Consider the following 22,623-nt stretch of genomic DNA (forward strand, 5'->3'; position numbering starts at 1 on the left):
TTAGAATAAAAAAAATTATAGCAACTTTGATAAATATAGTATTTAATGTTTGAAACTTATTTAAGTTTGATTAAAATTAAAATATATAAAACATAATATATTGTAAATTATGTAGTAGGGTAAATTAATCATTCTAAAAAAATCAGGTAAAATATACTTTTGATCCCTGAATTTTAAGATAAGTTTTTATTTGATCTCTAAGTTTCAAAAAGCAATAATTTGGTCCCTGACTTTTAGAAAATAGTTCTAAAAGGTCCGTAAGTTTCAAAAAGCAATAGTTTGGTCCCCGACCTTTAGATAATAGTTCTAAAAGGTCCCTGGAGTTAAACTTCTGTTAGATCACTAACGGAATGTTGACGTAACATGAGTGAGTTGGCAAACTTTAGATGGTTCGACAATATGTAAACTTCCGTTCGTTTTTTTTAAATGAACCATCAATTTTTCCGGTAAAGAGTTGAGTATTTTTCGAGACAAAATCAACTTTCACAAGCCAATAATATATAAAAATATTGGTGAATCATCTAAAGTTTGCCAAGTCACTCATGTCACGTCAACATTCCGTGTTAGTGATCTAACCGAAGTTTAACTGCAGGGACCTTTTTGAACTATTATCTAAAGGTCGGGGACCAAACCGTCGCTTTTTGAAACTTAAGGACCTTTTAGAACTATTTTCTAAAAGTCGGGACCAAACTGTCATTTTTTGAAAATTAGGGATCAAATAGAAACTTATCATAAAACTCAGGACCAAAAGTGTATTTTACCCAAAAATTTATAACAACCACCAGTTTACAAACATGTCATTAAAAACCTTGAATAACTTTTTTAATTGAGATTTAATTTTCAAATCTGCTACCAAACATACCTAAAATACTGAAAACATGGAATACAACCATATTTTTCATCGAATCCCTTATTTTCAGATTTTTTTATTTTCAAATTACCAACTAAATGCACCCTAAATGTTTCCTTTTTAGAAATTTGTTTTTAAATTTGAAACATTTTGAAACCAGAACTATAAAAATGTGTCAGTCAATATATTGACAGTATTATTTACTATATCTTTGCTTGTTATAAATTTGCTACATGCACTTGAAATCAATATAATATGAACATGATGCACTTGAAATCAATATAAATGAACATGATTTTGGAACTTAAAAATAACTTTAGTGGCTGTTTGTTTCATGGGAATCGAAGATTCTCATGAAACAGGTATTTGGATTTCCACGTTTGTTTTGTGGTAATATAAGATATCCAGGTATCCTAGGATGCCCATTTGAAAGACATCCGAGTCGATTTGGATGCGTTTTTAAAACATGCGTTTCCATAATTCTATGTCACGGGCATTCTATGTTGACATTTTTACCCTTTCGTTATTGTTTCATATATTTTCTTTTATCAAATTTCTTTGGTTTTATTTGTAATTTTATAGTTTAAATAAATTAATATACTCGTTGACTAATAAGCAATTAGGTCTAGTATTACATGTACATATAAAAAATACTTCAATTAAATTATATAATATCTTCATTTACTTTTAGTATTTGAAATGAATTATTATGAATAATATCTATTATCTTAAATACATAATTTTAAAGCAACATTTTCTTAACGATCAGCTTACCTTTGATATTTTTCTTCTTAAAATAATATAATTTGATAATATAATAAATGAATTTTACCCCATATAACATTAATTAAATTGATTTTAAGAAAATCTATTATATAAATACAAATTATATTGTATGAATATTCGTAAGGGCGTTTTTGGAACATTATATAAATTTAGAACATTCTCAAATAAATCGTGCAAAACAAATGCGGTTATCCAGATATTCTTGAACATCTTTATATATTTTCCTACGAAACAAACATGGCTATTCGAAGATGTCGGAGATCTAAAATTCTGGACATCTGAAATTTCAGGCATCTGCATTCCTAAAAAACAAACCGTTCTTAATTATTTTAAAGATGATAAAATGGGCTAGAAACATTTCTATTTTACATGAAATTAAGTAAAATATTAATACGGTTCACAAGTCTTAGTCATGGGAATTATTAGTGATTTATTTAGTACAATGATAGTGGTACATGGAGTACCGGTTTGGATAAAAAATAGCAATTGTGAAGAAATTATTTAAGACAATCCGATTGTACAAAAGATTGCATTTAAGCCACACAAAAATTTAGTGGTTTTGAGCTATGAAAATGTTCATTTTTTGTTTATATTCACATTTTTGTTTCTGTTTTTTGATGTACTTTTTAGGGTGTGGGAACACCCTTTTTATTGTCACATTACCTCCACATTATTAATTCACATTTGTGCACTTTTTTCTACACAACCACCATTAAGACGAAGTTACGTAGCTCCAGCTTCCTAGCGACACGTTAATACAAAATCAACCAGTCAGTTTTAATTAAATTAAAAAAATCATGGACCAGGATGTAATAAACTTTAAAATTTATGGATTAAATTGATCAGATTTAAACCTTTAACAAGAAAAAATGCTCCCAATAATATGTTCAAACATTAAAGGCTCGGCTTGTAAAGACAAAGGGATTATTAAAGAGTCAACGTTTACAGGCTGCAATGTTTATTGAAAGAAGATCAATCGTGTAGATGAAACAATGAAAGGACTATTTGTGAAGAGATTTTGTATATTTGTTAAAATAAACCAGTCAGTTTTAATCAAACAAAAAAAATCAGCTGCAATAACACCGTTGTCCTTGACATGGAAAAGAGTTGGACGGATGGAAGGACTATTATTTGAGGGAAAGATTGTTTGAAATGCCAACTAAAGCTCCCAATAAACTTACACAGGAGAAAGATATATAAGTGAGGGACAAAATCTCTATTGATATGATATCTTTTGGGTGAAATAAAAAAAAAAATAACCATTTATGTTTTTGAGGCCCATTTCATAATCCTTTTTGTTTTTAATTTTTAAAAAACAAGTTTGTTTGATAACGAATTCAATTTTTTATTTTGTGTTTTCTAAAATTGTTCTGAAATCCTTAATAAATAAATAAATAAGTAGTTTTTAAAAATACGTTTCTATTTTTCAAAACCTAATTTCTTTTTCCTTCTCATGCTCAACTTTTTTTTTCTTTCACATATTTCTTTATGATAATTTTTTTTTCTCGCTCTAAAATATTTTTCTACCTAAATTTCTCTCTCTAAAATTTTCATCTTTGAAATATTTTCATTTGTATATATTTATATTTGTTTCTTTTTGTTTTAACATGTTACTTTATTGTCAATGCGAGCATAGCTCATATATTTCCAACTAAAAGGTTGAGAGTTCAATCCAATGTTCCTGATCATTTTCAAATTTCACATTTTATAACTTTTCTTTCTCTTTCTAGTATATTTTTCTCCAAAAAATATATATTTTCAACTTTTCTCTATCTAAATTTTTTCTCATTCAATTTTATTTCACTTATAACTTTCACTTCTCTTTTTATTTATTTATTTTGTGTTATAATTTTTCTCTCTTTCTTTAATACTTATTTTGCTCTCAACTTTCCTCTATAATTTTTTTTTTACTTTAACTTTTCTCTCACTAGTTTTTTTCCCTCAAATTTTTCTCTAACTCTAAAAAATTTATTATCTCTAAAATTTCTCTTTCAAAAGTTGTTTTTTTCTCTGTAAACTCTTTTATTTTCATGTCTCTACATTAGAGATGACAAAAATTCTCGTAGGGTCGAGTCCCTGCCCTAAGATCAGAAAATGAATTTCCCACCATGTCCCTTCTTCTTTTCAATTTTTAGATTTAATATATATTTCATTTAATGTTTTTTGAATTAAATATTAAATATTTTTCAAACTAATTATTTATACTAGTAAATAGTAATTCTTGAGTAAAATAATATAAATTATATATCTTTATTACATTTTTTAAATTCTAAAAATAAAATAAAATTAATTTTTAAACTAATAATTTTCTTGCAAAGATCCTCATCCCTAAATGAGGATCCCGGACCTCGATTCCTAAAATGGAAAACATGTGGGAGATGAGAATTATAAATTTTTCGTGGAAGAGTGCATCCCGACTCCTACTCCAAATTTTCGTGAAATAGTAATCCTCACGGGGAAATTATTAGTTTATTAATTAATTATAATTATTTTAAAAATTTTAAAATAAAAAATAATCATACATACATACATACACTCTACTTAACTGAAAATTTATTATTTACTACTAGTATAAATAATTATTTATAAAAATATGTAATATTTTATTAATGTTTTATTTGAATATTTAATAAAATATATATTAGTTATTTAAAAAAATGAAATTGGGAATGAGGTAGAGGCATGGTGGGAAATGTATTTCCTTTTCTTGGATTGGGGACTTAATCTAGGGATTTTTGTCATCTAAATGTGGTGACATGAAAATAAGATAAAAAGAAATTATTTATAAAAAATTTGAGAGAGTAAAGAAAAATATTTAGAGTAAAATAATTAGTGAGATAAAAGTTAGACAAAAAAAAAATTTATACAAACAACCTTTCGAGATATATTTATTAGAGAAAAATAAATAAAAAATAAAGAATAGTTATAGTGAAATAAAATTGAAAGATATACTTATTATAGAAAAATAAATAAAAAATAAAGAATAGTTACACTGAAATAAGAGAAAAGGTTTTGGTAGAAAAAAGTTGGAGATATATTTTTGGATAAATAAATTTGAAAGAAAAAGAAAAGTTATAAATGGTAAAATTTGAAAGAGAAAGTTTTAAAAAATATTAAATAATTTTTGGAGGGATGGAAATAACAGACATAAGTTAAAATAGAATAAAAAATAAACTATGATAATAAAAAATGGAGTAAAATTTCAGAAAAAAATCGTCGTTCAAATAATAAAATGTCAAATTTACCTACGTAGAATTGATATACCACTCATGTAGCACTAATATATATCTGATATATTCTTGATATACTACTGATTTACTACTAATATACAACTGATATATCACTAATATAACTATGACATCCATTGTATCACTAATATAACTATGATATCCACTAATATAACTTCTTATAATGTACGTCAGAGATACATCGAATGTATATCAGGTAAACATATGTATATTAGTTCCAAATATATTTAATATATCATAAATTAGAGGTAGATCAGATATATATTATATGTATAATACGTACATCTGACGTATATCAGGGGTACATCAGATGTAGATCGAAATTACATCAGAGATACATCAGGTGTAATTAGATATACATTAGGCGTATATCAGATATACATTGAGTGTATCTTAGATATACATCGGGTGTCGTAAGGGTAAAATTATAATAGAAATTTTGAAAATAAAAATTCAAATATTTTACTATATTTACAACCTACAAAAGAGATTAATATTTTTGTGAATATGTATAAAAATTTAGCTACTCAACGTAATTTTCCTTTTGTTAATTCACGTTTATCTTTTTTTTTTATTAATGTTTTTGGGTGCAGTAAATTGTTCTCGAATTATTGTAAAAAAAAAAAAAAAGTTCTCGAATTGATGGGTATTTTGAAGATTTTTTGAGAAAAAAATGGCAAGAGATATCCATCCATTAAAAACATGTTGGATATCCTATCCATGTTTTTAGATCTCTCTCGCCATTGTTCATCTTATTAAAAAAAGGGCTACAGGTACCAAAAAAAAAATCTAAAATTTCCCATTTATTTTAGTGTTGTATTGTTGTATTGTTAGTTAATTGTTCCCGGCAAGAGGACACAGTACCCTATATTTTTATGTTGCACACTCATTGTTTTAATTAGTTTATACTTTCATGATCAACAAGTTGCATACATAACATGAGGCAAGGGGAGAGTTCATCAGCCTCAGAGAATTCTATCTTTGTTGTTCCAAGTGGTAAGCTCCATGAAAGCCCTCGTAGCAACCTACCAAATAGCATTATGGTAATGTTTGTGCCCAATGAACTGCCTACATAACCTCTTCTTCCACTAGTGAAACTAATAAATCTTAGATTTGGTTTTGACAATCCCAGCTCAATTGTGCTCTTGTGTCTTTTAGATGACGTTCCGGATCCAACCTATCCTCCCTAGTCCTCAAGTTTCGATCGAGCCTTGACCGACTCAGAATGACTTCACTACCTCTTGGGATAAAGTAACCGGCCACAACGATGTCGGCGTTTGAGACATGAGGAATATTGAAAGGTGAAAATGGATGAAGTCGAAAGACTTCTCTATCACAAGCCGTGAGATACTGATGAGTTTTGGGATGTTAGATTCTTGAACAAGTCTGTCTCTTCTGACTACTCAGTCGAAGAATTCGACAGCTCTTCAACTGCTTTTTTTTAGAATCTTTGGTTGATTGAGTAATTCTGCCATTGCCCATTCCATTTCATTGGAAGGATTATCTATAGTTGCAATTTGTAGCTCCTATATTATTATGGTAAGAATGATTTACATCAGTATTAACAATATAAGTAATTTCATCTAAATACTATTTTTGTTTCTATATTTTAATAAATAGGACTCGTTGTCTGGGCTAAGCAACAATGTGACTAGCGTCGAGCTCGAACCCAAGAGTTCATGGTAGGTGATACCACAGGGCCCTAGATTCTTACCACTATACCATCCTCAGAGGACCTCACCCACCAAGTTGCTCTGAAATGCAGCAACAAAAAAAAAATAATAATTTCATCTAAATACTATTTTTGTTCCTATATTTTTATAGATAGGGCTCGTTTTCTGGGATTAAACGAGTTGAAGCTTGGTTGATCATAAAATAGTTGTTCTCATTCACCAAATTTCTTTTTGTTATTTTTAGTACAGTGTCTAGCCTTTCTGAATAACAGAAGAAAGCCAAAATTTTGGATCTTGAAGTCAACAAATTGCTAACGTTACAAAGAGGATTTTTATCCTTGATTGGGAAAAATTGATGAGTTGCCTTTTGAGAGAGATAATTTGACAGAGGTGGTCAAATTTCCAAGGAAAACATGTTTAAATAAGGAAATGTGCTGCTGGAATTTTACCGTAAATCTGAGCAATTTGCTTCTGTAATTTGGGAAATTTCCAGCTATAAATAAGGCAATTCTACCATGGAATAATCTGTTGTGATTTGGAAAATCTGTGGTTGTAAAGAGGAATTATGCTGCTGAAAATCTGCAGTGAAAAATCAATTGTACATTGATGGTGGTGTTCTAATATCCTTCCTAAGCTTATGGTAGTGGTTGAACGAACATTGAGTTTGCTCCTTAAGCTTTTGAAAGCTTGTTTAGACAGTGACTTGGTAAATATGTCAGCCACTTGGTTGGATGAAGGAACATACTTTGTGATCAATGATCCGAGTGCAACTTTCTCTCTCACAAAATGGTAGTCTATTTCAACATGTTTGGTTCTTACCTGAAAGATCGGATTTATGGACATGTGTAAAGCACTAATGTTGCCGCAATAGAGTTGAGATGTTTGAAGAAGACGTATGCCAATGTCTCTGAATATGAAGCTTATCCATGTTATCTCTGTCATTATTGTGTTGCCAACGCTCAATACTCAGATTCAGAGCTTGATCTGGCCACTGTTGGTTGCTTCTTTGATGACCAAGATATGAAACTTACCCTAAAAATACACAAAAAGCAATGGTTCTACGTTGCGTATCTAGACAGACACCTCAATCTGCATCACAAAAACCATGCATATAAGTTAAGTGAACTATATTTGTAACAAGAGATACCATACTCTATGGTTCCGAGGAGATATCTCAAAATTCTTTTCACGTTCTTGAGATCTCTAAGGGTACGTTTCTGAAGTTGTTGGCACACACGATTGACTGAGTGCACTATGTATAGTCTGGTTAGAGTAAGATACTGAAGAGATCCAACGATGATCCTGTATTCTGTGGCATCTACTAAGTTGGAGTCACTTGTTTGTGGTTGACGAAGATGAACAACCATGGGACTTGGGAGTACTCATAGGTGATGCCTCAAGCATTCTAGCTTTATGCAAGATTTCTGTCGCATATTTGCTTTGAGACAATGTGATGCGTATATTTGCTTTGAGACAATGTGATGCGTTGTGGGTTATGATGAACTTCTATTCCAAGGAATAAGTGAAGTTCTCCCAAGTCTTTTAGAGCAAATTCAGTACCAGTTTGTTGATGAGGAGTTGAATTTGGTGTGAGTGGGTACATGTATAATTATGTCATCAACATAAATTAGCATGAGTAATAAAATTGAATTTTTCTTAAACACAAATAATGAGGGGTCAGATGAAGAGCAAGTAAATCCAATGTGTAGGAGGAAGTGAGATAGTCTATCAAACCAAGCTCGGGGAGTTTGTTTTAGTCCATAAATAGTTTTTTTTTGGAGTTTGCACACGTGTTGGTCTGAGTGGTACAATGCTTTTAAGTATCATTCTTCCAAGGGCCTCCATTTCTTCTCTCATTGCATTTTGCCTGTGGGATGGACAAAGTCTATTTGTAGCTTTTAGGATCTGTTGAAAGTGATAATTATGTTTGATGGATTTTTTTTCAGCTTTTATTTTCTTAGAAGTTGTTGCTAAATGAGGATCCAATGTTGGATTTGCTGCCAATTTTCATCTTATAATCATTTGATGAATTGGAGGATTTGGTTGTTTTGAATTGACTTTCTCTCAAATCCTTGCAGATAAAAGTGGTAATTCAATAGTTAGTTGATCACTAATATCAGGAAGTAAAGAAGGATTTTGAATTATAGTAGGTTGTAAAGGGTTTGAGATGAAATTTGCTGCTTCTATCACAGCTTATGCTTCACAAAAGAGGGCAGTAGCATTGATGTTGGATGATTTTCATCTCCTTCATTTCTCTCGGTATGGTCGCTGGAGGTAGAGCTGATTTCCATTTGTGAGTGTTTTTCTCCATCGATTTCTATATGGTCAATATCATCATGGGTTGTATTGCCACTTGGATTAGATTGTCATTCCTCAATGGTAGATGCATGACCATTTTTTGTTTTAGCAGCATTGATAGGAATTGAGGATCCTTCCTCAATACCAGCTTTATGATTGTTGGCAGGAGTTGAAAAAACTTCTTCAACACTAAGTTGGTGAGAATTGTGATCCTCATTTTCTTGCTCCGTGGAAGCTCTATTTGTTGTCTGTGTAAGTTCATCGCAACAGCTTGCTGCTTGTTTTTCTGACATTGGTTTTGTTGGTGTCAATTGAGGCACATATGCACTTGTGGTCCGATCTCCTACACCTGCAAAAACAGTCACACCAAGAGAACTAGTACATTCTTGTCTACTATTAGTAATATCATCAAAGAGAATTTTGTTCATAAAAAACAACATGCCTATAAATGTAAACTCTATTAGTTTAGGGGCCAAGACACCTAAAGCGTTTATGACTATTGCTATACCCTATGAAGACACATGAATAGGTGCGTTTTGAGAATTTGTTTTGGTTATAGTTTCTAAGATAGGGATAACATCTACAACCAAATATTCGAATGTGACTATAAACCGGTTCCGTTTTGTAAAGTTTAGAGAATGGTGTGGCCATTCCAATAGCCTTTGAAGGCATGATATTGATGAGATACACAGCAGTTAAAAACCTATCTACCCAAAATTTAAGAGGAACTTTGGATTGGAATAATATAGACTAAGGCCGGTTTCAACTATATATGTGTCTTTGTTTCCTTTCGACCACTCCATTTTGTTGGGGAGTATGCGGGTAAGAAAATTGGTGATGAATTCCATGGACTTCTAGGTGATGTTTTAAGACAAGAGAGGTGAATTCTCCTCCCCATCAGTTTGCACACTAGTAGAAACATGGCTTCAATGACAATTATAAACTGCATAGTTCAAGTTACCCCTCCCCGCCTAATTGTTATACCTTCTATTTGATACGTTCGTATACTAAGAGAAAGTTATATAATTGTTGTAGCTATATTTAGTTTAAGTTAATATCTCTTAACTTGTGCAGCACACTCAATTGTCAATTGAAGGTGATGTACATTTCAAACTCTTGTATTTTCACTTCAATTATAATTCATATTTGTCTTATTTGTTTCCTTTTCGCGCTCAAGTTTGTATAGTGAAAGAAAGTTATATAATTGTTGTGACTGTACTTAGTTCAAGTTACCCCCTACCCCGCCCAATTGTTATACCTTCTATTTGATATGTTCATATAGTAAGAGAAAGTTATAGCTTGTGGGAGCAAGGGTTCGAGAAAGGATGATGTTGAAAAATATGTTGGTGTACCTTCGAGAAAGAATGATGTTGAGTTTGAATTTTTCTTCAACGTAATGTATTATTGGTGATGTGTTTTTTTGTTTGTGATCTTCGCTCATTAAGTTGGAACACGTACTATGATTTCTAAAAAGAATGTTGATTTTAGTGCAATTTGGAGTAACTTGTGCAATCACTTTTTTTGGTGACTTGGTTCAATTTTCTTTTTTTTTTTTTTTTTATATTCTTGCATGTAGTATTGATATATGTTAGTCTCCTAAGAGTTCTAATAAGACATGATTTTATTCTTAGAACTACCAATTTATGTTGCTGAAATGGAAATTGGAGTTTGTTCTGCAGCCCACTTTTGTTGTGTTTTCTATAAATTTACCATTTATCATTTATATGCACGGAGCAATATTAACTGTAGTTGGGGCAATTCAGAAACCTGAAATGTGGAGGCTTGATATTAACTATAGTTGGAGCAATATTAATTTTGCGTCTATTATATTCTTATAGGAATGGAGAAAGAATGCTAAGGATACTTTTGCATACCGTAGACGGATATGCGATAACAACTGATACTCCATAGAATGATATGTTAGCTATATACTATACTTTGACCCTTTCACAATTACTATAATATGGATAAATGTTTCTGATTTGTTTCATTGTTTAGGTATTGCGAGATGCCCTATGGAGAACCGTCATTTGAAGATTGTGATTGTGGCAATTCTTTGGTTGGGTTAGCATGCACTAGGTTATTGATGTACAGTTGAATAGTTTGTTTAAATTGTGTATTAATACTTCGAACTTTCAATATATTATCTTACTACATATGAATACTTTATTTATATACTTGGTTCATCTACATTTGAATATAGTTTAATAATGCACGAGGTTGATGGACTATATAGGATTTTGTATGTGAAATATGTCATAATGAACAGGTATGGTACTAGCTATAGTTGTGGAAAATAACTTTAAAAAACGTGTCATCATAGGTTTTGTTCATTTATATGAAAATTGTCATCAATTTCATAGCTATGACAGTTAAAAAAGTTCAATAAATGTCAACAAAAAATATTTAAATTGTCATTGTTAAACTTTTTTTGACAATGTCCAAAGTCAACTACTGTCATGGTTAAAGGTTTTATGACAGTTGTAAAGGTCAACAAAAAATATTTAAATTGTCACAAAATAATTTTTGTGATTCTTAAAACACGTTGTTATTACATATACAGTTATTAGTTGTTGTTATACAAATTTTCATGACAATGAATATAATGTCGTTGAAAGAGTTTTCTTGACAATTAAAAACTATCGTGAAAATGTCTTATTCGACTGATATACAAGTTTTTTGCTCTATTTCATGACAAATATAAATTGTCATCGAATATATTATTTGTGACAGTTTTTAACTGTGATGAATAATTCATTTTTGACCAAATATAACAGTAGTTGTAATTGTATTTATGACAATTTTTTCAAATTGTCATAATATCACTTTTCTTGATGCCTTAAAAGATGACAATTGACATTTTAATAATTGTCATAAAAAATCATGTTTGAAAAAGATGACGAAAATCTTCACCCTCAAACTTAACGATTACATTGAAATGCAAAAATAGCACAACAAATGTAGAACACAACATCCATCAAGATAATAATAGATTGTAAAGTCCAAATACAATAAATCCCCTCAAACTTAAAAATTACGACATTGCCCTCAATGTAATAAAAATATACCTATGAAATCCACTGACAGACATTTGGCACATGTAATTACTAGGTTAAAATACTATTTTGGTCTATGTACTTTCAGATTTCATTCATTTTGGTTTCTATTTGTCTATTTTGGTCATTTTACTTTTTACTTTGGTTAATTTTTTACTTTTGTTAATTTTAATTTCTAACGTTCTTAGCCTCTTTTGGTCCATATACTTTTAAGAATTGGCTATTTTTTTCCCCTATTTGAAAATTTTTTACACAAATTTATATAGAATGGAAAACCTTTTGATAATAAGAAATCTTGGTCTTGAATCTCACTTAGTGAGAATAAACCTACAGCAATGGAAGGGAAGGATGCAGATACAGCAACAAGTTTCTCACAAGATAGCACATGGACCAATGATGGCCTTTTAACCACTTGGCTTCTAGGGACCATTGATGGAGATGTGCTTGCTACGCTAGAGGAAACTGATTCGGCCAAACAAGTGTGGAAATCTCTCGAAAATCTTGGAGAATGATATACACCTAAATAAAGCCCTCTTAAAGAAAGGTACCATGTCTTTAGATGATTACTTAAAGAAGTTTAAAGGTTTTTGTGATAAACTTGCAGCAATGAAGAAGCCCCTAGAGGATTTGGAGAAAGTTTTTCACCTAGTTAGAGGTCTTGGAATCAAATACAAGGAATTTCGTACTGCAATGTTGGCAAAACCACCGTATCCTACATATAACCAGTTTGTACTTGCCTTGAAAAGTTATCAGCAACTTCTGATGGAGGAAGAAGACAGCATATCAGCCTTTCCTAACATCAATCAAGCTTTCCTGTCACAACGAGGAAGGGGTAGATTTTTCTCTTCCAGAGGAAGAGGATTTCACCATACAAAACCAACCACTTCCTCACACCACCAGCAGCAAAATAATGGTTATGCACCACAATCCAAAGATTACATCAATGGACCAATTCAATCTACAAGGGACGTGGACAATAAAGTGTGTTGCCAAATATGTGGTAAGCTGAATCATACGGCCCTACAGTGTTGGAATCGGTTTGATCATGCATTTCAGCCAAATGAAATTCCAAAAGCATTAGCTGCCTTTAGTCTAGAAGAGATTAATGATCCTGCTTTCTATGCTGATTCAGGAGCGTCCTCACATATTGTTAATGATCCCGGTAATGTAACTTCTCTTAAACCTTATAATGGTAAAGAAAAGCTATACGTAGGTAATGATGAAGGCTTTGTGTATCACACACATAGGAGGATACATCTCTTAAAACTAACACAGGAGAAATTTGTTTAGAAAAGATATCGGTAGTTCCTGAAATAAAGAAAAATTTGTTATCCATCAGTAAATTAACCCGTGATAAATATTGCACTATTGAGTTTTCTTCTAATAAGTTTGTTGTTAAGGGCGAACAGGGACAAATACTAGCCAAGAGATATGAAAAAGGTGGACTGTATGCTCTTGAAGATCCACCATTCACATCTCATGCCTTCACTGCTATTGCTTTCTCTAATAAAGCTCCTCATTTTATTTGGCACAAAAGAATGAGACATCGCAATGATAGATCTTTAAAGTTGTTATGTGAAAAGAGTCATGTTCAAGTATCTAGTTGGAAAAAGGAAAATTCTGTTTGTGAAAGTTGTCCAACTAAGTAAGAGTGGTAAGCTTCCTATTTTGCTCAACTTATTTACAAGACTTGTATGTGATGGAACTTAGCATGATTATTCTAGAACTTGCCTCTGAATAAATTGTGTGATTGCTTGATTGGATTGATGCTTTAGTATCAATTTAGGCTTACCCAAATTTTAGACTTTTAAAATGCTCACCTTGTTTACATTTTCTTTTAGAAAACCACATTTAAACTTAGTTTCTCATTTCTTCTTTTTTTTTTTTCAGGCCATATTTAAACATAAGGCTTTGTTCATTTATTATCCTCGATATTCCTACCACTGTCAAGATAAAGGTAAAAATATTACATGATATCCCATTAGTTCTTTCAAGTTATTATGCAAGTTGTGTACTATGGGGAAAAAATGATAAAGAAGAAGAAGAAAAGTAGTGTTGCATCAGGAAAATAACATACTTCGTTCAATAATAAAGAGAACTTGGAGAAATACTTTTCCAGAAGCCATTAAATGATGCTACTTCTCTAAGATCGTTAGTACTCGAAAATGGGGGTAGATAATTCAAACAAATAGTAGTACATTGTGTTCATTGTCTTATGTGATTATCATGCTTTGTTTTCTTGATTTTGAACCTTTAAGATTTCCTTTTATCTCACCCTTACCTAAGTCTCATTACAACCATTATCAAAGTCTCTTTAATTTTTGCATTCAATACAACTTTAAGTGGGGAGATTCGATTCATTTGCAAGCCTATGGTAATAACATGCATTGTTTTGATTTTGAGAGTTCAAAGCACCCTAAAAACACTTTGAGAGATTCGAGTGAAACTCCGTGAGAGTGTTAACTCTTTTACATTTGATTTGAATGAGTTAATGAGATGCTTCTATCATTGCTTATTCTCTTGATTGTCATTTTGATTCATATCATAGATTCGTGATTGACTTTACTGGTATTATTGGATATTGAAAAAGATGAATGAGGATTAGAAAGGAGAGTCGACATGTTGGGTTACAATATATCAAGGGATAAACATGATTTAGGTGGGGAGAATTTGATAAGATGAGATTTACACCCATTTTTAACTTATCGGTATTATGCATGAGAACATTGGATATAAAATCGTATGTTTGCTTGAGGACAAGCAAAAAGCTAAGTTTGGAGATATTTGATAGCGCATTACGTGAGCTACATTTCATGAGATTTAAATGAGAATTATTTGTTTCGTTTCTTTACGATATATTTATGCACATAAGACATGTTTTGCAGGAATGAACAATCGAGAGGAAACGAGACATGAATGAATCAAATTTAAGAGGAAAAGCATAGTCCGAATGAATAGGAAGGCATCACAACACTTAATCAAGTCTAAAAATCCAAGGAGGTACCACCACGACGCTAGTCCAGAGCGTCGTGACGCTTCAAAGTTTTAATTTCGTGTTTTTTAAATAATGTAGTGTCATGGCATTGCCGCGACAATTTTTTATAAAAATAAGGTTTTGCAGCCATCAAGAAGAGAAGTTTTATATGGGTTTTTGATAGTTTACCTTTCTGGCCAATTTGGAAGGCAAGAAGACCATTCGAAAGCTTAGCAATGAGATTTTCAAGGCTCGAGATCGTGGACGTTACTTTTGGGACGAACTATTGACCTACCGAATTCCTTGAATGTTGTTTGCATCACATGATGAATGAAATTCATCAAGATTTTTTCTGACTCGTTAAATTAGAAATGACTCTGCAAAAAAAAAACAACAACAACAAACCAAGGGGAGTGTTATTACATCATAGAAAATAATAAAACTTATTAAGTAATAAGAATTTTACTTTGAGATGAGTTATAACTCCCATCTTGTCGCTTTCTTCCCCTCAATCCAATTGTCAGCCTTTAGTTTAACTTGTTTGCGTGGATGTGCTCCGATCGCGATAGAAAATGTGGTGGTCATATTGCAGGTTGGTTTACCTACCGTGTGGTCACATACGATCTTTACCTTTTCCCCAGTTGAACGAACTTGATTTTCAAGTTCTGTCAATCGGGTGTATCCTCGCACGCCCGTTCTATCTGTATATTGTCAAACCTTAAACTAATTAGTTAAATACAAATAAAGATATAAATAAATTCTACTTGGAGAAAAAGATGGAACGGGCAGGTTTGCTGGAGGATCATCCTGTGTCGTCAGTTCAACCGATCTGTTTGGTCTCATTTTTCCTGCAAACTTAGACAAAGAACCAATAGTATTATATATTTATGAAACAAATAACGAATTCAAAATAAAATCATCAAACTACTAAACAAAATAGTTCATATTTACAAAACCAATAAATTAAATCAAACAAACAAAATTTCAACACACTCACAATTTAATAAACGAATTCACAATCAAACTACCTTACTCCAAACTAATTACAAATTAATTAACTGACAACGTACTTCAGCACAAGTTACAATGAATGTCGAGAACCAATACGATACTGACTACAATAAATTCAAAGTCAAGCTTATGAATTCCAACCTAACAAAAACACATGAAATAAAAATCACATAGAACACATATAACTAGCTAGGAATAATGTATGTACATGTAAGTCACAATCAAACTACCCATTAAAGTCCATTCACTAATAATATGGACACTTTAATAGAAATCAACACAAACTCACTAGAAAAATCGTCATAATTTAAATTCCCAACTTTTAGAAACACAAATACACATAAAAAAAAATCCTAAAATTCCCAAATTTTCAAATAAATATCCACAAACTACAAACTAATTCCCCTCACACACCCACTTCCAAGATTTTTCAAGTTCCTCTTTCTCTATTTAACAAACTAAAGTTCCAAAATCTTGGAATTTTCCAAATCACATACTCAAACAACAACCTCCCAACTAATTCCTCACTCACCAACTTTCAAAAATTCTCAAATTCTCCTCTCTCTATTAACATTGGCCAATATATCAATAATTCATATGAAATTCAAGCAAAAAAAATCATAATTATTCAAGTTGAACCCATATGAAACATCAATATAATCTACAAGTATATGTTCAACCCTAGAATTTTAACCACAAAATGAAATAACAATCATGTACATGAAGCAAACATTATATATAAAAATAAAATAAAAAAGAGAATGGACCTAAACGGAGGCGAGTAGTGGCGTTTTGGAGGATGGAGGAAGCAATGGCAGCAGAGGCGGTCGGCGGCGTCACGGGGCAAATGGAGGCAAGCGGTGGTTTTTGGGGGGAGGTGGGCGGTCGTCGAAGACAAAAGCAATGGAGACAGCAGCGGTGGCTGACGGCAGCATCTCGAGCGACAGAGGGGGTCGACGACCTGCGACGTCACGAACAAACAGCGGCGACGACTTTTGGGAGAGAGCGGACGGGGGGTGGGGGGTGGTCGCGGAAGAGAAGACAGAAGGGAAGGGAAAATTGGGCATAAAAGAAAGAAGGGTTTTGAAATTGATTTTACAGGACTTTTGGCGATGAAATTTAAAGTGACCCCAAAAGTTGGGGTTTGATTTCGAGAAATTTTTCGGAGGTCAAAATCCCACCCAACTTTTGGCTACAAAAATGTCGGTCGCCAAAAACTACTTTTGATGACGAAACTCCGCTGCGTCGCCAGAAGTCGGGACTTTTGCCGACGAACATAGATTTCATCGCCATAAGTCTATCTTCTAGCGATGAAATCTATGATCGTCGCCTAAAGTCCCGATTTCTGGTGACGACATTGTTTTTCGTCGCCAAAAGTCTCGACTTCTAGCGATAAAATTGTTGTTCGTCGAGAGACGAAATTTCTGTTCGCGCAGTTTCGTCGCCAAAAGTCGCTTTTGGCGATGAAAATTCATAACATAACGAAATCCTCCGTCATCAAAACCTAAAACTCTTGTAGTGTTTGATTCTCTTGATTGAATGCATTTGAATATTTTATTTACATTTCACTATGCTTAATGTCTTTAATCTACTAGTCATAGATTAATTGATTTTAAACTTTAAATCTTATGTGTGAGAGAGGTGGTTTAGAGTTTAGAACTGTGATGCATAACTAAAGAGGTTTAGAAGTCCTTTAAAGGTCCTTAAAAGACTAGGTCCTTAAAAGACTTATTAATTAAAGCCTTTACTTGTTGTTGAAACTAGATAGTGATATTGGTTTCTTAATGAGTAGAGAGAATTAGCTTGTGCTGAGAGACAGTTGGGATTTTAAAGTTCTTGACCTATAGAATTAATAATACATATAATCTTGAGTAATTAAGTAGTTGGTTCGTAGATTAAGCAAGTGAAATCAATTCCGTAGGAGCTTTCTTCCCAGCGTTTTTATTTTATTCCATATTTATTTGAGATTATAGTAGGTGTCTCTATTTATCATCCGGTTTTGAAAAATCACCAAATAATATTTGATAATGAAAATGTCCATTTGTATTTTTCCATGTGTTTTGCAAGTTTGGTTTTGAAATTTATACTCTTTCTATTTGGTTATTATTTTTAAAATAAATTACCCTAACTTCTATTATCTCTCCTAGATTCTATCTCTCCTTTATTCTAGTTTTTTTTTTTTTTCTAGATACTCTTGTTTGATATATACGTGGAGACAGAACTCACCAAATTTAAGGAAACATCATACCAAAGAAGATCAAAGAGGTAGACGATGAGAGTGGGAAACAATAAGAGTGGGAGTTGATGAAGGGAGAGAGAGGGGAGAAAGGTAGACAGTAGAAATCCAACGAGGGAGAAAGAAGATCTTATTAGGCCATGCTACAAATTGACCTTCAAAAAAAGGCGCCGGAGGCCTCAAACTCATCCGGAGTTGGAGAATGAAAAAAAAAACGAACAATAGTGGGGCGAAGCGGTGGGTAATAAGCTGGTTACAAGTCGGGCGGAGGGTGGCGGAGGGGAGAGAGACCTATATGTTGAGTTTCTTCAAATTGTGTAGGTAGAGTGCTTTATATTTTTTGTATTAATTGTTCATTACACCTTATTTCTTACCTTATATGTTCACCTTATTTGTCCACATTTTTTATTTACTATTTACCGTATTTGTTCCTTCAGTTCACTGTATTCGTTCCCGTATTTGATCATCTGTTCACCGTATTTGTTATTTGTTCTTCTAAGGAGAGTGAACTGTACAAGTTAACAATAACATTGATGAAATAAAAGAAGGAGCTCCGGCGTATAGAGAGGACCTCACCGTATCAATACTATTTTTTTTATCCATTTCTATTTTGATTTATTTACTCTATGTTTGTTTGTTTTTTTTTTTCAATACTCAGTATCAATACAATTTTGTATTTTAAGGTGGTTAGAACAAAAAAAGAAATTGTGTTCTGGATTCATCTATTTGGTTTGGATCTTAGTATTTCGATAATGATTTTATTGTTTAATCAATATATTTTTCTTTAGATTTGGTAGTATAATTATCAATATTTGTTAGTATAATTATCCTAAAAATTCGTTTAGAAAATATTTGAATTAAAAAATGTAGGTAAGATTCTAAAAATATTTGAATTGTCCTTAAAAAATGGTAGAGAAAAAATATAGGTAACATCCCCTAGGAAAATAATATATTCATTTTAAAATCATTTTAGGGATGTTAATTTTGTAACTAAAAAATTAATAGAGATTTTCGTATTTTTAGGTTAGTCATTATTGAAAACTTAAAAGTTGTTTGGCCATATTTAGAAATTGTCCATTTTAAATGGTTATATGTGTTGTTACCCACATTTATGTGATTTGATTCTATTTTCCTAGTTGATTTTGGTTGTCCGAATAAAATTGAGTAGTTCTATATATGGTATTTGAGTGAGCTAGAAATCCAATAATCTAAAGGACGTTATCGATATTCACTTATCAATTATGTTAAAACTTGACTCGTATACTTACACTAACCAATTTGCTACAAATAATAAAATTGAAACTTTAATTTCTACTTTAGCCTCTGATAATCATGCTTGGAGTTCGGAGCCACAAAAAAGGATGACAAGTTGTATAGACATCGAATTTGGTCCACCCTTTTTTTTAATTTAATTTATATTATTGTATTTTACTTTATTAAGTTTTACTTTAATTAAAAAAATAACATAAGTTTACTTTATTATTAGTTTTAAAATAAAGTTTAAATTAACTAATTAAAAAGGTTAGATTTGTTTTTGACTTATTAATAAGAAAATAAAAAACGGTTTTGTTTAGATTTTGTTTTAATAGATTTTGTTTATTATTAAAATAAAAAATTGATTTGTTTTTAAGTAAATAATTCTATTTCAAAAAGATTTTGTTTTAATTAAAAAGGGATTTTGTTTTCACTAAAACTGATTTGTTAAAATTAGTTTTTATTTCCTCCTTTCCCTCGTCAAACCCAAGGTACGTGTTCCCTTCCTTTCTTCTTCTCCCTCCTTTTTTCTCTCTTCTTTTGACTCTTTTTCTTTTACCGTTATTTTTATTTATGTATTTAAGGGACATTCTTTTTCTTTTACGTTATTTTTATTTATGTATTTAAGGGACAGTGTATTAGGGGCGGAGAGTTAGAAAGAAAATAGTGAAGCCTCGTTAAAGTTTTTTTTTTAAGTTATTTTGTGGGAGAATCGCCTCCCCCTTAAATACTCACTACAAACCCCTCATCTTTTCTTCTTCTCTCCCTCTCTAAAATTGTCTTCTTCCTCCATAACCACCACTTCATCTCTTCTCCTTTCATATCCCACCACCACCACCTTTTCTCCTTCATACCCACGACTACCTCAGGCGATGCAAGCGAACGGTAAGACCTCCAACCAGCGACCTCCAGCGACCACGCAGCAGCAGTAACAGCCTTCTCACAGCTTCTTCTAAGTTCGCTACACTACGGTAACCTTCTTCCTGGTGGTGTGCTTTAAGTGAGTAGAAAATCCGTTGGAAAAGAACTTTTTTATATTAACAAACATTTTTTTAAAAGATCAAAGAAATTTTAAATAAGTTTTGAAAAGAAAATAAGGATTTTGATATTTTAAATTTTGTTTTAAAATAAAAAAGGTTTTTCTTTTTCTAATAAAGAAATTTTTTTTCCTTTTTTTTTAAATAAATATAAAGTTAATTTTGTTTAAATAAAAGATATTACTTTAAATAGAGTTTTATAAAATAAATCTTGTTTTTAAAAAAAATTTGGATTCTTTTAAATTTCAATACAAAGTTTAAAAGTTAGTTTTTTATAAGTTAGTTTTTTATTTAAAATTTTTTAACAAGGTTTATTATTATTTTTTTTTTGTCAACTTTGTTTTATTTTTTAATTAAAAAGAGTCTTCTTCAGCAGGATTTTCTTTTAAAAAAGAGGAGATAAAAATATAGTCTTTTCTATAATAAAATCTCATTTTTTTTTTTAATTTTCTTTTAATGGTTTGGTGGTTATGATTTTGAAAAGAATGTTAACAAAAAATCAGTTTTTAGCAAATAAGTTTTGTTAAAATTTGATTTTATTTTTAAATAAAAGTTTTTTTTTCCGTTTAAATAATCTTGTTAATTTCGAAATAAATAAAAAAAAAGTTATTTATTTTTTGTTTTTATTTAACAAAATTCGTTTTTTTTAGTTTAAAAAAATAAATTAAAACATTTGATTTTGTAAAAGAATGCAATGTTTATATCTTAGGATGTTGGAATAGTGGTAAGGAGGCTTGGTTTTTTAATGTACATGACCTAAGTTCGAATCTTTGCATGTCTCATTTTATCATTGTTTTACTAAATTACCAAATAAAATAATAGGATAATTTTTTACAAAATGTGGTACCGTTTTCGAACGGGTGTCGTAGGGTGCTAACACCCTCCCTACACTCAGTCGACTCCCGAACCAACAATCTGTTTTCGCAGACCTAGCTTGTCTTTATTTTTAGGTGACCAATCACACCTCGTAGGTGATTGGTGGCGACTCCAAACCCTTATCTCGAAAGAGACCCTTCAAGGGATACGTTGGCCGCTCCTCGCGACAAGTTGAGAGAGAGAGTGAGGGAATTAAAGTTAAAAATCATATAAACTACCATAATTTTTTAAGAAAATTGGAAAGATTTTAATTATGAAAAAATATGAAAGGTCTCTCAAGGTATATAATTTTAACCGGTTACATAAATGGTTGAGTTTTCTAATTAAATTTGTGAAGAAAAAGATAAAAGTAAAAAAAACGACAAAATTGAAAGATAGCCAATTAAAATGTCAAGGAAATGGACTCATTTATTATTGAGTTTTCTAACCAGATTTGTATTTCATGGAAGATTATTTTTTTGAGGAGAATTTTTTATTACAATTTGTGGGGTTGAGATTTGAACTCATGACTTTGAGCTGTGTTCGGTTTGACTTTTCAGAACAGTTATATATATATTAGTTGATATTTTCAATATTATAAGAAAAACATTTATGAAAAATATATTGCTTTATATTCTTTAATTACAATTATAATTAAAAGTAAAATAAACAGACGAAAATATTATTATATGATATAATATTATATGATATAATAATATAATATTATATATTGTATCAAAATTATGAGGCCTTCTAGAGTTGGAGCCTTGGCGTCTTAGGTGATCGCTTAACTCGCCTATATCTTAAGGTCAGGGGCGGTTCGAGATGATATGGGGCCTTAGACAAAACTTTGACTGAGAGGTCTTAATTTAGGAAATATCATCTAAAATTTATTTTCCTTACTTTTTGAGATACAAAATATTTATTAAATTTTGATAATCTAAGTTGATACAATATGACCAATCTATTTAATCTTTCTTGTATCAAAATTATGAGGCCTTCTAGAGTTGGAGCCTTGGCGTCTTAGGTGATCACTTAACTCGCCTATATCTTAAGGCCAGGGGCGGCTCGAGATGATACGGGGCCTTAGGCAAAACTTTGACTGAGAGGTCTTAATTTAGGAAATATCATCTAAAATTTATTTTCCTTACTTTTTAAGATACAAAATATGTATTAAATTTTGATAATCTAAGTTGATACAATATGGCCAATCTATTTAATCTTTCTCGTGACAAAGTTGTCCTTAAATACGATTTCATCAATTTTAATTTTGAAAAGCTTCTTTCAGTATAAGCAACTGTGTTACCAGTATTGTTAATAATATTCTATAAGCAATATATGCATT

General features: G+C 31.2%; 1 protein-coding gene, 2 long non-coding RNA genes and 1 pseudogene across 4 annotated transcripts; 2 read left to right on the forward strand and 2 right to left on the reverse strand.

Moving 5' to 3' along the window:
• Positions 1-5,559: 5,559 nt before the first annotated feature.
• LOC148210653 (uncharacterized) lies at positions 5,560-11,011 on the forward strand. The gene is made up of 3 exons (XR_015791180.1): positions 5,560-5,657; positions 10,694-10,774; positions 10,854-11,011. It is a non-coding gene; the product is annotated as an uncharacterized LOC148210653 (long non-coding RNA).
• Positions 5,664-7,499, reverse strand: LOC148210654 (tyrosine N-monooxygenase-like; annotated as a pseudogene).
• A 1,449-nt stretch (positions 11,012-12,460) lies between the features above and the next one.
• On the forward strand, positions 12,461-13,201 carry LOC148210655 (uncharacterized). The gene has a single exon (XM_088124744.1). It carries the CDS (start codon positions 12,461-12,463, stop codon positions 13,199-13,201), a length of 741 nt encoding a protein of 246 aa, XP_087980870.1.
• Positions 13,202-14,862: 1,661 nt separating this feature from the next.
• On the reverse strand, positions 14,863-17,101 carry LOC148210656 (uncharacterized). 2 transcript variants are annotated; one of them, XR_015791842.1, is made up of 3 exons: positions 16,664-17,101; positions 15,352-15,740; positions 14,863-15,262 (listed from the first exon to the last, which is right to left on the reverse strand). It is a non-coding gene; the product is annotated as an uncharacterized LOC148210656 (long non-coding RNA). The 2 variants fall into 2 exon arrangements; XR_015791843.1 differs by having other exon boundaries at positions 15,352-15,733; positions 16,664-17,100.
• Positions 17,102-22,623: the final 5,522 nt, after the last annotated feature.

The sequence above is a fragment of the Momordica charantia genome, assembly GCF_013281855.1.
Source record: "Momordica charantia cultivar OHB3-1 chromosome 6 unlocalized genomic scaffold, Mcharantia_2.0 BLBB01000006.1, whole genome shotgun sequence".
Taxonomy (NCBI): Eukaryota; Viridiplantae; Streptophyta; class Magnoliopsida; order Cucurbitales; family Cucurbitaceae; genus Momordica; species Momordica charantia.

What these genes read in the sequence shown, in the direction of transcription:
- LOC148210655 (XM_088124744.1), top strand. Translation starts at nt 12,461, where the DNA reads ATGTCTTTAGATGATTACTTAAAGAAGTTTAAAGGTTTTTGTGATAAA.